Below are 11,428 nucleotides of genomic sequence, written 5' to 3'. Positions count from 1 at the left end.
TCCAAATCTGAACAACATACCCCCAACCAGATTCTAAACATCAGTCTCTGGCTCAGCTGCGCTACCCCTCCCTCTCTCTGTCCTGCATTCCCCTTATTTCCCTGAGTTTTCCATTTGTTTCCTTCCCCTCCTTCTTCCCACTTCTCTTCTTTCTCCTCAAATTTCAAGTTCTCTTTTTGTCTTCCTGTTCCCCTCCCCAGCTGCTTCCTTTTCTTCCCTTCCCTCCCTTTCTGTCCCTCCTCCCCCACTTTCCTTCTTTCTTTTACTCTCCTCTCTACCTCCTCCCTCCTTCCCCTTCCTCCACCTCTCCTCTCCCATTTCCCTTCCCTTTTCTCTCCCTAAGACTCTTTCCCCTACTTCTCCTATCCATTTCCTTCTTCCCTTTCCTTTTCCTCCCTTCTTCTCTCCCTTTCCCTTGTTTCCCCATTTCCTTTCCCCTCTCTCTCCTTTCCTCTCCCTTTTCTCTTCTTCCCCCTCCCCCTTCCCTTCTCCCCTCCCCTTCCCCTCCCATTCCTCCCTCCCATCTCCTCTCCCCTTCGTTTCCACGGCGACAGCCCCGCTCCGTGCAGGAAGTGGGCGGGGAGGGGGCGGGGCGTCTCTGTGACGCCAGGGGCCGTGGTTAAATGGCGAAGCCGGAGGGGCTCCAGGTGGGGTTTGAACTGGCCAATGGGCGAGCTGCCGACCGGGTGTCGGAAAAGGAGGCGGAAGAAGGGAGGAGTAGCTGGGGGAGGTGGATTGCATCTGCCCCGGCGTCTCCATGGCGCTACCCTGGCCACCGATTTCAACGACTTCATAAGGAGGCGTTTCTGGGCACAGCCGTGCCGTTCCTGGTGAGAGGAGAGGGCTGGGAGGGGGGAACCGTGCTCCGGATGGCCCCCGAAGTCTCCCCCCCGCCGCGTTCGAAGGTCTGCCCTGGGCCAGCCCCGCCCTGTGGATCCCCCCTCTCTCGGGGGACGTCACACTTCAGAACCCCCGCCGAGGGGGAGGAAGAGTTACTAACCTTGGGGCTTACCCCCCATCCGGGCATTTATTCCATCCGATGATCTCTCCAAGAACAGTTCCGGATGGCACTGGCTCTGCCTACTCATGCTTTCTGGATCTCCTGACCCACCAGGCAATCGGGGATGCCCGGTCCCCTCGGGCACGGCTGGGGCGAGCGCCCGCCCGTACCTGCTCCCTGTTCTCCCTAGGCCTCCGGCGGTCCCTGAGCCGGACCTCTCCCGGGTGAGGGCTGTGGGGGTGGGGCGGCCCCTGACAAGCGGATCCCGTGAATGAAGGGAGGCAGTCTTCCCCCACGCTCCAGGGACCCCCCCCTTCCTCCCCATGTCCCCCGGAGGCCTTTTTTCTATTTCTGCCTCCCCTGGGTCCCTCTCCGTTCTTGCAGTTGTGGCTTTAACCCTTGGCAGGGGAATGCCCACACCGAGGTTTGAGGAAGAGCATTAATGCACTCCCTGTCCCATCCTGCTTGGGCATTCCCAGTTACTTGGTGTATCTTTTTTCAGTGGGCAAAGTGGGTCCTTTAGGCTGCTGCCACCAAGCCTCCTCCCCCCGGACGGAGAGACCCTTCTGATTTGTGTCCCATGACATTCTGTCTCCTTGCCAACCCAGGCTTGTCTAAATCTACTTAGCTTTTGTCATCTCACCTCTGTTAAATGGGGCTGAAGCCTGGCAATGCTTTATCATCTGGTATGCAGTTCTGGTTTTTTAAATTATGAGCAATGTGATAAGATTTAATGATGACCAATGTGATATCATTCATCTTCAAAAGAAATTAAGGGAACCACAGACTGGACTTTCAGTTTCCTCTTTTTGACTTTCTCATTTTTGTGTTGTGAACTTTTTGTCCCCAGAATTTAAAAATACACAAATTCAAATCTAAACCACCTTGCCAGACTTAATATTTCTAAATACTTAGTAGCTATGATATATTATCCTAGGAGTTAAGGTCTCAGTATATTCTTTCAGGGATGGGATGATCCCAGAGGAGTAAAGAGTGAAAGGTGAGGCAAAGGTACTTTGAGGGGAAAGCTAAAAGAGTAAGGTCCTTTGATTTGCTTCAATTCCACAAATACTAGGGGAACCGAAATTTTATTTGTGGGGAAACTAAGTATGCTAATACTGGTTGGGATGTTCTTAAATTGGCTATCCCTCAGGTATACTGGTTGGGATGTTAAATTGGATATCTCTCAGTTGATACTAGATAGTTAATAAAAATTTGTTGATTAATCCAACAGTCCAGTCCATGCTTAGGGCCTAATATAATACCTTGCATATGGTGAGTGCTTAATAAATGTTTATTAAATTGAATCTGTCAGGAATATGTTAGATTTGAATCTATCTAAAAGCAGTGATGGCCTCTTCCAGAGATGGGCAAAGCAGTCTTTTCAAGCCCCTTTCTACCCCAGAATCCTTTCATGTGAAAAAATTAAATACATTATAAAACTCTTATTGCTTTGTTGAAATTTATGTTTTTAAAATCTTGTGACAGAAAAGTCCTGCATTTGATAAGTCTTGTGCATAGAACATGGTTGGCTAAAAAAACCCCAGTGTTTTGCTTTAAGTACTTAAGAAGACATAAAGTAGAAATTCTTGACTAAAATTATTTCTCCTCACTCCCAAGATCTTCTCCCAAACCTCTAAAATCTAATGGACTCAGTTTACACACTAAATAACATTCAGCTTTACAAGATTAAGTCTGGTAATCTGTTTTTTTATCACAAAGAAGATTTAGAATACATTGCTCTTGACTATATTCATCTTTCACATACTACTCTAGTTAACTGCTACTGCATTCCTTCCTATCTGTTACACGGCTCAGTGTTGATTTTGTTTGAAGTGGAATTACAACTGCTTTGCAGAGCAAGGCCATGGTAAAAGTAATGAAGCGCCAGAAATGCTGATGTTGGCCCCCTCAAATTGGCATCATATTTACTTCTTATGTGTAATGTGTGTTTTGTCGCTTGTAGTTAATAAAATTAGTTTTCCAAGTTGAGGAATAGTAGTCACCCAATCAATGTCATGTGAGTAATTGTAGGAGAACAAAAATGGAATTTGTAATTTAATTCTTGTGCCCATAAGCAGGTTTCCACCTTGCGGGAAAAGCGGCATAACGACTGTGACACAGAAAAAGGTCTTACGAACACCTTGTGGAGCTCCCAACATAACAGTTACGGTATGTGAGGGGACAGGGGGCAAGGGCTTCAACTTATTGGCAGCTTTTGCATTAGTGGAGCTTGTAAGCCTTTGATAGTTGGTAAAGCACCCTTTAAAATCCTATTCATATGTCTGTTTTAGCTTGACCTTGCTTTGCATGTGGTGATTTTTTTTGGTGCCAAGAATGATACTTAAGCTGTGCTTAAAAGCTAATTCCAGATTGCTTTTGGTCAGCCTTGTAAACATATTATCAAAAAAATCAAACAATAGTATTTTCATCTTTCTGCAAAATTCATGCAGACCTTCTCATCTTTAACTAGTGCCAGAAACCTGATTCACTTAAAGAAGATTAATAGCCTCAGGAATTACAGTACTAGTATTATGGGGGACATACTTTGCATTTTCAAAAGTTTTTATTTGCCTGCTAGCTTACTTCTTCTGGACCTTGGCCAAAACTTTTAGGCCTAGGGTCTCTAAACCACTGCTAATTAGCATGGATGTTTTAAATTATGATGTAGAATTCAAATTAGACCTCCTATTTTGACATGCTACAGAGTTTTTTAGATCATAGGTAAAGTGGAAAGTCAAATGCAAAGATGCTGGGGCCTGAATACTGCTGTAGCCAGAAGAAAATGGTGATAGTTGCAGACACTTCTGTCTACTGAACCAGCCCTTACTTTGTCTACAATGGGACTCATCTGAAGTGAACTTAGTCACCTACTGCATGGGAACTCAAATCTTGGTTCATGACACTTGAGTGTGGTCTACATGGATGCATGTGCATGTAGGTGGTAGCTGTGCTATGGGCCCAGTGGCTAAGCTTTCAGCAGACCCCCAAAGCAGCGAGATCTCTTTTTCATGCCCAGTTTACTTATCCGCAGATCAACCTTTTATTGTGTTGTCCTCCCCTGCCCGCCAGAAGAGAATGATGAAGAACCGCTCTTCAACTCCCCCTTTACATGTTCACGTGGATGAGAACACTCCTGTCCACGTTCACATAAAAAAGATCCCGAAAGCAACACCGGCCAAGAGCCAGGTAGGAGCATGCCAATTGGGGCGTGGTGAATGAAGGCTGCGGACCAGGGCCAGCACCAGGGCCTAGACATCACCCAGGTCTCTTGCTTTGTTTTGACTTAATCTTTACTCCAAATGGTCAGGAAAAGAAAGTTACCTTCATCTAGAAGTCAACCAGCAGCATCTTCATGGAAGGTTATTTCTCAGCAAAGTACCACAATAAGTGTGTGGCTTGGGTTGCTACCTGTATTATCGCATGATTATATCCATTGCATATATTTGTGTGTGTATGTTCATGTTTAACAGAAGTCACATAAACGTGGCATGAGAGGAGACACGGTGAACGTCCGGCGGAGTGTTCGAGTGAAAACTAAAGTCCCTTGGATGCCCCCTGGCAAAGCATCTGTCCGGCACCTAGGCTGCAAATGGGAGGTATTAGCATTCCATTTTCCTGTAGGCTTCATTGTGCTCCCAAACTGATACTATTTGAACAAACTTGGTTTGAATTTACTTGAAAAACTTTGAGTTTAGGCGATCCCAGGGATCTCTCCTTTGCAGTGGATTTAAGCAGGAATCACATGGTTTATTTTCCCATGAGAAATTCTGCATAGGTCTTCTAGTTTATAAAGTATTATAAATGAGATTGATGATTTTATTTAAGCAAATGAGAACTTATAGACACTTACTCCAATGATGTTTCAATTCTCAGAACATATTTTCTGAACTGCTCTTTGGTGATGACCTTCAGAAGCAGACTGTGAACAAGGCTAGAAAAATTCAACCCATTATATTATAGCCACAACTAGTTTTTGATTCGAAAGGGCATAGTATCGTATTGGAGTTAGTCAACAGCCTTAATTCCAAATGACTCTTGGCTATTTCTAAAAAAACCAAATAGACTCTTAAAGTATAAAGTTTGCTCCCATTGAGGCACTGAAGTGAGTACGCCATGTTCTCTGAAAGCAGTTTTCAAAGAGGAATTTCCAAAATTTTTTTGAGCAATGCTAGCCTCATTAAAATAAATTCCTTCCCAATATGACTACATTCAAGGAGATAGAACTGATTTAGATGTACATGCTCTGCTCTGATTAGTAAAAGATCAATCTCATTACTTTGTAATCATATGTGCTATATTTTTAATTCCCCTGCTGTAGGAAGCCAGTTTCTCCCTAATAACAGGGTTATGTTACTTCTGAGAGAGAGAAAAAAAAGAATTCTGGGGAATAAAATGAAACAGTGAATTGATCAATGTGTGTAAAATACCATGTCCTAAATTTAGTGACCTTTTTAGGAGACATGCAAACATTAAAACGAATTTCCCTTTTTGTGTGAGTTCAGGGTCATATCAACAAGCAAGTTAGATTAGCTGCTTTTTAGTCTCTTATACATACAGTATATGATATAATGAACACTGACTGGCTGGGCAGTCAGGAGACTTGGGTGTGAGTCCCAACTCTGGTAACTAACTAGCTGTGAAGTCTTGGGAAATAATTTAACTTCTCTGGGCCTCAGTTTCCTCATATGTAAAATAAAGTTGTACTAGTTGATTTCCAGGGGCTCTTAAAATTTCCTAAATTCTGTGTGCTTGCTTAGTGGTTTTATCCTTGTGACCACCTGGTCCAGTCATTCATACTACTTTATGTGTCGTTAAAAGATTTATCTCACAGTGTGTGTCTATATCCCTGTGAGAATTGGGCCAGATTTGTTTTCCCCATTTTACAGATCGGGAAACAGAGAACCAAAGAGAGTAAAGGGATTGGTTCTAGGTGCTTTCTGAATTGTTTGGAGATGGGGGGAGGGGGTGGGCCGGGCCCAGTGGAGGTACAAACAGAATCTAGAATTCCAGGCTCACAGTATTTGTTCTATAGTTGGTTGTTTACCCTATACCCCATCCCCATCTCCAATGTGCTGTGCAGCTTTTTGACTTAAAGTCTTGCCTGATGGTAATGTTATCTTTACTGATCACCTCTGTGTCAGAGTCCACCTCATTGTGTAGAGATATCTCCACCATCTTCAGAAAAACTGGTTTCAGTGATGCGATTAAGTGACCTCTCTACAGAGGATGAAGATTCTTCTGGTCATTGCAAGTCAAACCATTATGAGAAGAAGATGGACAGTTTACTAAATACAGTTGGTTGTCTTAAATCAGAGGTATGCCTATGGTGAGCTAGGATGGGTGGTAAGGGGAATTGGCAGAGTAAATGTGAAGTAGGAGATGAACTTGGGCTGGTTTCTGCAGCCTTGTTCCCCTTGGCACCCACCAGACATTTGGTCCTAGGAATAGAATTAATATTGTCATCTGAACTAGTAGAGATTAGGATAGTCCAAAACAGTCAGACTGGGAGGATGGGTATGGGGAAGTGGTTTCTACGATAAACATATGGCTAGGGAACCATAGACAGTCTTTCCCCCACCACTCCCCAATCCTTAGCAGAACTCTCTCTGTTGTATGGCAAATTGGGGTGATTGCCTGTGGTTCTGCATCTCTTTTGGGGGGTGATTTGGTTCCTGTGCTGTTGAGGCAACCAGGTCATTAGACTATCAGGGAAGCATTGGGAGAAAGGAGTATCTTCATCAGCTGGTGCTTAAAAAAAAATACTTCTGAATGCACTGATGTACATATGAGCATGTAACTCCCTCAGTCTCCCCACCCCCACCCCACCCCACCCCAGTTGGCTGCCTGGCAACAGTCCCCCTCCCCGTCTCCATACACACCACTCAGGTTGCATGTTGCCCTTTTGTGACATCTCCTCCCCTCCACCTCTTCTTGAAGGCTGCCATTGTTGTTCATTTTGATCAGATTTTACCTGTGTAAAAATGTTAAGGGGGGCACTCCACACAATATGATTTGATTTGCCTTGGGCTTTGTACCCCCCTAGAGACAGCCCTACTCCTTGGCATCTCCAGTCTACAGAAAGTCCTTGCTAATCTCTCCTCATCACTGCCTTCTCTATTAACCCTCCTATGCTCCCCTACCTCTGAGTAGAGGGGTCCCACGGATGAAAAATCGTTTTGCTTCTTTGGCCATTTGGACTGTACTTGTGATCCCTTCTTTAGGTAAAGATGCAGAAAGGGGAGCGCCAGATGGCAAAACGGTTCCTAGAGGAGCGGAAGGAAGAACTAGAAGAGGTGGCCCACGAGCTGGCAGAGACTGAGCATGAGAACACCATGCTTCGACAAAATATTGAGCGTATCAAGGAGGAAAAGGATTTTACAGTGTAAAGCAGTTTTTCTCCCCTTCTTATCCTACCTGAATACTCACTCCCTACTATAGAGGTATCTGTAGGATTTTATTTTTTGTTATCAGAAATGTCATTCTTACCTGGTGTTGCTTATTATAGCATATTTTCCACTGTGTGGCCTTTCACTTTTGTACCTTTTCCAAAGCTTAAGCTCATTCAGAATATGTTCCCCGTGCACCCACCCTTTCTCCCTTTTCCCATGCCCCTTCACCCCAATCCCACTGTACTTTTCTGGAAGTAGAAATGACCAGGGGAGAGGAAATAGTCATAAAAAAGGGAAAAAAGATGTCATTAAATTTCCTTTCCTGCCCCTTTCTCTCCCTACCAATTTAGCCTTTCTGGGACCTCAGTCTTTCCCATCTCCTAGGGATAGTCTAATGATTCCTGATTTTTGAGGTTAGAAAGCACCGTTGTAATTGGGAAAGCTCTTAGAGCTTTGGAGAGAGAGAGAGAGAAAGCCTTTTGTTTTGGAGGTAGGCTTGATGGGTGATGACTCCACCAAACTGTATTTACAGGCTACAAAAAAGGCACTTGCAACAGGAAAAAGAATGTCTCATGTCTAAACTTGTGGAAGCAGAGATGGATGGAGCAGCCGCTGCCAAGCAAGTAATGGCACTGAAGGATACAATCGGGAAACTGAAATCGGTAAGTGGTAGAGGAGGGGCAGGTGCTTTCTTCTTGATTCTGAAGGTGACTTTGATGCTTTGATAGCAGTCGGTACCTTCTAATTCCTTCCAACTAGTTAGAGAACCCCAGGGCTCTCGGTGAGTCCAGAGAAAGCCAGTAACGGATCACCAGGGGTCAAAGGATATCAAGCCATGTTGTAGCTGTCCACGAAATGAAAGGTCACAAGGGATTCTCCTTTTCTCTCTGTCCATTTGAATCCTGGTTATATTTCAAGGTCCAGATCAAGTCCCATATCCTTTGTAAGCCCTCCTTAGTACTCCAACTCACAGTCATTTTCTTTTAATTCCTATGTAACTATTGCTTGTGCCACTTATTTAACCGTTATCATATATTATCTTGCCTTGTTAATTAGCTTTTGATTAGTTGTGATTGTATCATATATTCCCCAGCTAGACTGTATGCTCCTTAAAAGTAGGGGGATCCTTATCTTTTAATTCTTTGTATCACCTATAGCACTGAGTGGCAGTGCCAGGCACCCATGTAGTGGGCATTCAGTAACAAATTCCTATTGCTTATTCGATTAATTTCTAGGAGAAGCACATGACTTGCACTGACATCAATACATTGACCCGGCAAAAGGAACTTCTCCTCCAGAAGTTGAGTACTTTTGAAGAGACCAATCGTACTCTCAGAGATTTGCTGAAGGAGCAACATTCTAAAGAGGTAGTCCTGAGCCTTCTTCCCTGAGCCACTGTCTCTGTCACCTTCCTTTTGTTTTTGTGGAAAGCCTAGCCCCGTATGTACAACTTGCTTCTAACATTAGATTCTTACTTCTCCATCTTTCTGCTTTCATAACTTCTATCATACTAAGGTTCTAAAACAGGAAATTATAGAATTTCAGGATTTAAAGAGACCTTAGGTATTATTTAATCTAAGCTCTCCTACCTTTGTAGGAATCTCCTTTAAAAGATCCCAGAGGGTCTTTCAGTCTTTGCTTTCCAGCAAAAGGGAGCTCACTGCACTTTGAGACCTCTTTATTCCATTGTTGGACAGCTATAATTGTTTTGTTTTTTAAAGAATCAAAGCCAGTATCTAATAGAGGCTGACTAGAAAATATTTGAGTGTGCTATAATGGAAAGAGCATTTGAACTATAAGTTTAGATGGTCTGAGTACCTACCCCCATCTCTATCAGTAACCGTTTTTGCTCTCTAGACCTTAATTGCTTTGTTGTTCATTAATTTGCTGCTATAATTTAAATTAATTTGCTACTCATTGTAAAAATGAGAGGATTACACTAGATCCAAGGTCCATATTCACTTCATATTCTGTGATTCTATGGTCATTGCCCTTTTCTGATTGTGAACGGGGAAGGGAGTGGGGCTCACTGAGATGAGTAGTTAAATCATTTCATTACTTAAAACATATTCTCAGGGAACAGTTAGTTAAGTAATAAATAAGTTTTTCCCCCTTTCAGCCATATTAAAGTTTTATTTGATAACCTTTTTGGTTTTTTTATATCAAAGTTATTTCCTGGTATTACTCCCTCTCTATCTTCCAAGAAATTTTTATTATAACAAAGAAAAACAGTTAAGCAAAACCAACTAATAATAGTACTGTGTTTTACAGCATCTGTAGCATTCAGCCCCTGTATCTATCTCTCTGATGAGAGGAAGGAAGTGTGTTTCATCATTTCTCCTGCAGGATCAAAATTGGTCATGGCATTTAATTTGAGTTTAGCTTCTTTGGGGGATTTTTATTTACATTATTATAGTTGTTGTATGCTTTGTTCTTCTAGATCTGCTTTCTTTACCCTGCCCGAGTTCATGCAAGTTTCCCCATATTTCTCTAAATTCATCATGTATCTGATAGTGTTGTAAGCTAAGTAAGTTCTTGATTGGTTAGTTAAAGCATATCAAAGGGAATCATTGTTTTTTTCCTCCACTTTTGGCCTCAAATCAAAGAGACTAGAATAGGGAAGCGAAAAAATCCAGATTTTTGGTTCCCTGATTCTTGACCTGGTTCTTTGACCTGATGTCATCCTCTGGCTTTACTTGAAAAAAGAGGAAGCCACTGTGTTCATCAGGAGCATTAGAAACTTGAGTGAAAAAGTACCTTGCCCTTTCCTTCTCTGGCATTCCAGCTTCCATGGGGAAAGAATACATGGGGGCAGGAAAATAATATGAGGCCCTTCCCTTTGAGATCAATATCACTCAGAGAATAGAAGCTGTGGGGCAGGCGGGTGGGGGGGAGGTTGGTTTTATGATAGCCTTGATAGTTTGATTGTCTCTGAAGGATTCAGAAAAGCTGATGGAGCAACAAGGAAACCTGTTAAAACGACTAGCCGAAGCCGACTCAGAAAAAGCGGTAATGTGAAGCCACCTTCTTGATCTTGTTCAAATGATAAAAGTGTTTTCTTGGGGAATTCAGGGCACTGAGTCCATGCAGATAGAGTCCTGGGCAGCCTGTGTTAGAAAATGTAGATTTTCTTAACCTTTCTGAGCCATAATTTGCTTTGCAAAATGTATATAAGTAACTCTTGATTCATTTAGGGCAATGTTAGAAGGGTTAATTTTAACATAATGTTGCCATGGGTCCCATTTCTGGGCAGGTCAAAAATACAATGGTTCTTTCCTAGAGTCAACCACATTTTTTTCAGAATATTTGCTGTAGTGGCACAGTGACTCCAGCCTTGGAGTCAGGAGGACCTGAGTTCAAATCCAGCCTCAGGACACTTGACACTTACTAGCTGTGTGACCCTGGGCAAGTCACTTAACCCTGATTGCCTCACCAAAAAAAAAAAAAAAAAAAAAAAGGCAGAATATATTTGCTCTACAATCTCCAAAAGGCATGTGCCTCATTAATTTCAACTGTGTGGGTTGTGGTTTGGACTGTGTGGCCTGGGTCAGCCTAACTGATGAGTCCCAAGCCTAGCACATGTGAGTGCTCTCCTTCCTGGCTGGCAGAAGTACAAAGGTAACAGCCTGCTCTGGAATTTGCACGCCCACCCCTTCACCAACGGAAACTGAGATGTGTGTTGTCTTCCAGCGCCTGCTACTATTGCTACAAGATAAAGACAAGGAAGTGGAAGAGCTACTACAAGAAATTCAGTGTGAGAAGGTAGTTTCTTTCCCTACTCCATGTTTATTTTTTTCGTGTTGGGTAGAGAGAGTTTGAAGTAGGAAATTGTTCTGACGTTGGTATTCCAAATCCTCAGTTATTGTTTGTCCCTCCTTGCTGCCCTCTCTAGACTCCCAACCCCTCCATGAACATTCTTAATATTTTCCTCATATTTAAAATTCTCTTCAGGGTTTCCTTTAGCTCTATCCTTGGAAACAAACCACATATAAGATACAGAGAAGGTTCATAGATACCCACTCTCATCCTCTCATAG

The 11,428-nt window shown here is 43.0% G+C and overlaps 1 protein-coding gene across 4 annotated transcripts in view; it reads left to right on the top strand.

The window, feature by feature from the left end:
• The first annotated feature begins 666 nt into the window (after window positions 1-666).
• The window catches only part of ODF2 (outer dense fiber of sperm tails 2), a 30,647-nt gene continuing 19,885 nt past the window's right edge, over window positions 667-11,428 (top strand). For 2 of the 4 annotated variants that reach the window (XM_027869511.1, XM_027869510.1), the window contains exons 1-10: window positions 747-830; window positions 3,079-3,172; window positions 4,035-4,189; window positions 4,474-4,599; window positions 6,145-6,318; window positions 7,225-7,385; window positions 7,925-8,054; window positions 8,628-8,759; window positions 10,330-10,401; window positions 11,083-11,154. In XM_027869511.1, coding sequence (XP_027725312.1) covers window positions 4,079-4,189; window positions 4,474-4,599; window positions 6,145-6,318; window positions 7,225-7,385; window positions 7,925-8,054; window positions 8,628-8,759; window positions 10,330-10,401; window positions 11,083-11,154 — 978 coding nt within the window. In that variant the 5' untranslated portion in view covers window positions 747-830; window positions 3,079-3,172; window positions 4,035-4,078. Of the gene's footprint in view, window positions 831-3,078; window positions 3,173-4,034; window positions 4,190-4,473; window positions 4,600-6,144; window positions 6,319-7,224; window positions 7,386-7,924; window positions 8,055-8,627; window positions 8,760-10,329; window positions 10,402-11,082; window positions 11,155-11,428 lie in introns of all 4 variants that reach the window. The other 2 variants (XM_027869512.1, XM_027869513.1) reach the window with 2 other exon arrangements.

Source organism: Vombatus ursinus, unplaced genomic scaffold (assembly GCF_900497805.2).
Source record: "Vombatus ursinus unplaced genomic scaffold, bare-nosed wombat genome assembly UNPS02014793.1, whole genome shotgun sequence".
Classification (NCBI taxonomy): Eukaryota; Metazoa; Chordata; class Mammalia; order Diprotodontia; family Vombatidae; genus Vombatus; species Vombatus ursinus.
This window is presented reverse-complemented; position numbering and strand designations above follow the sequence as displayed.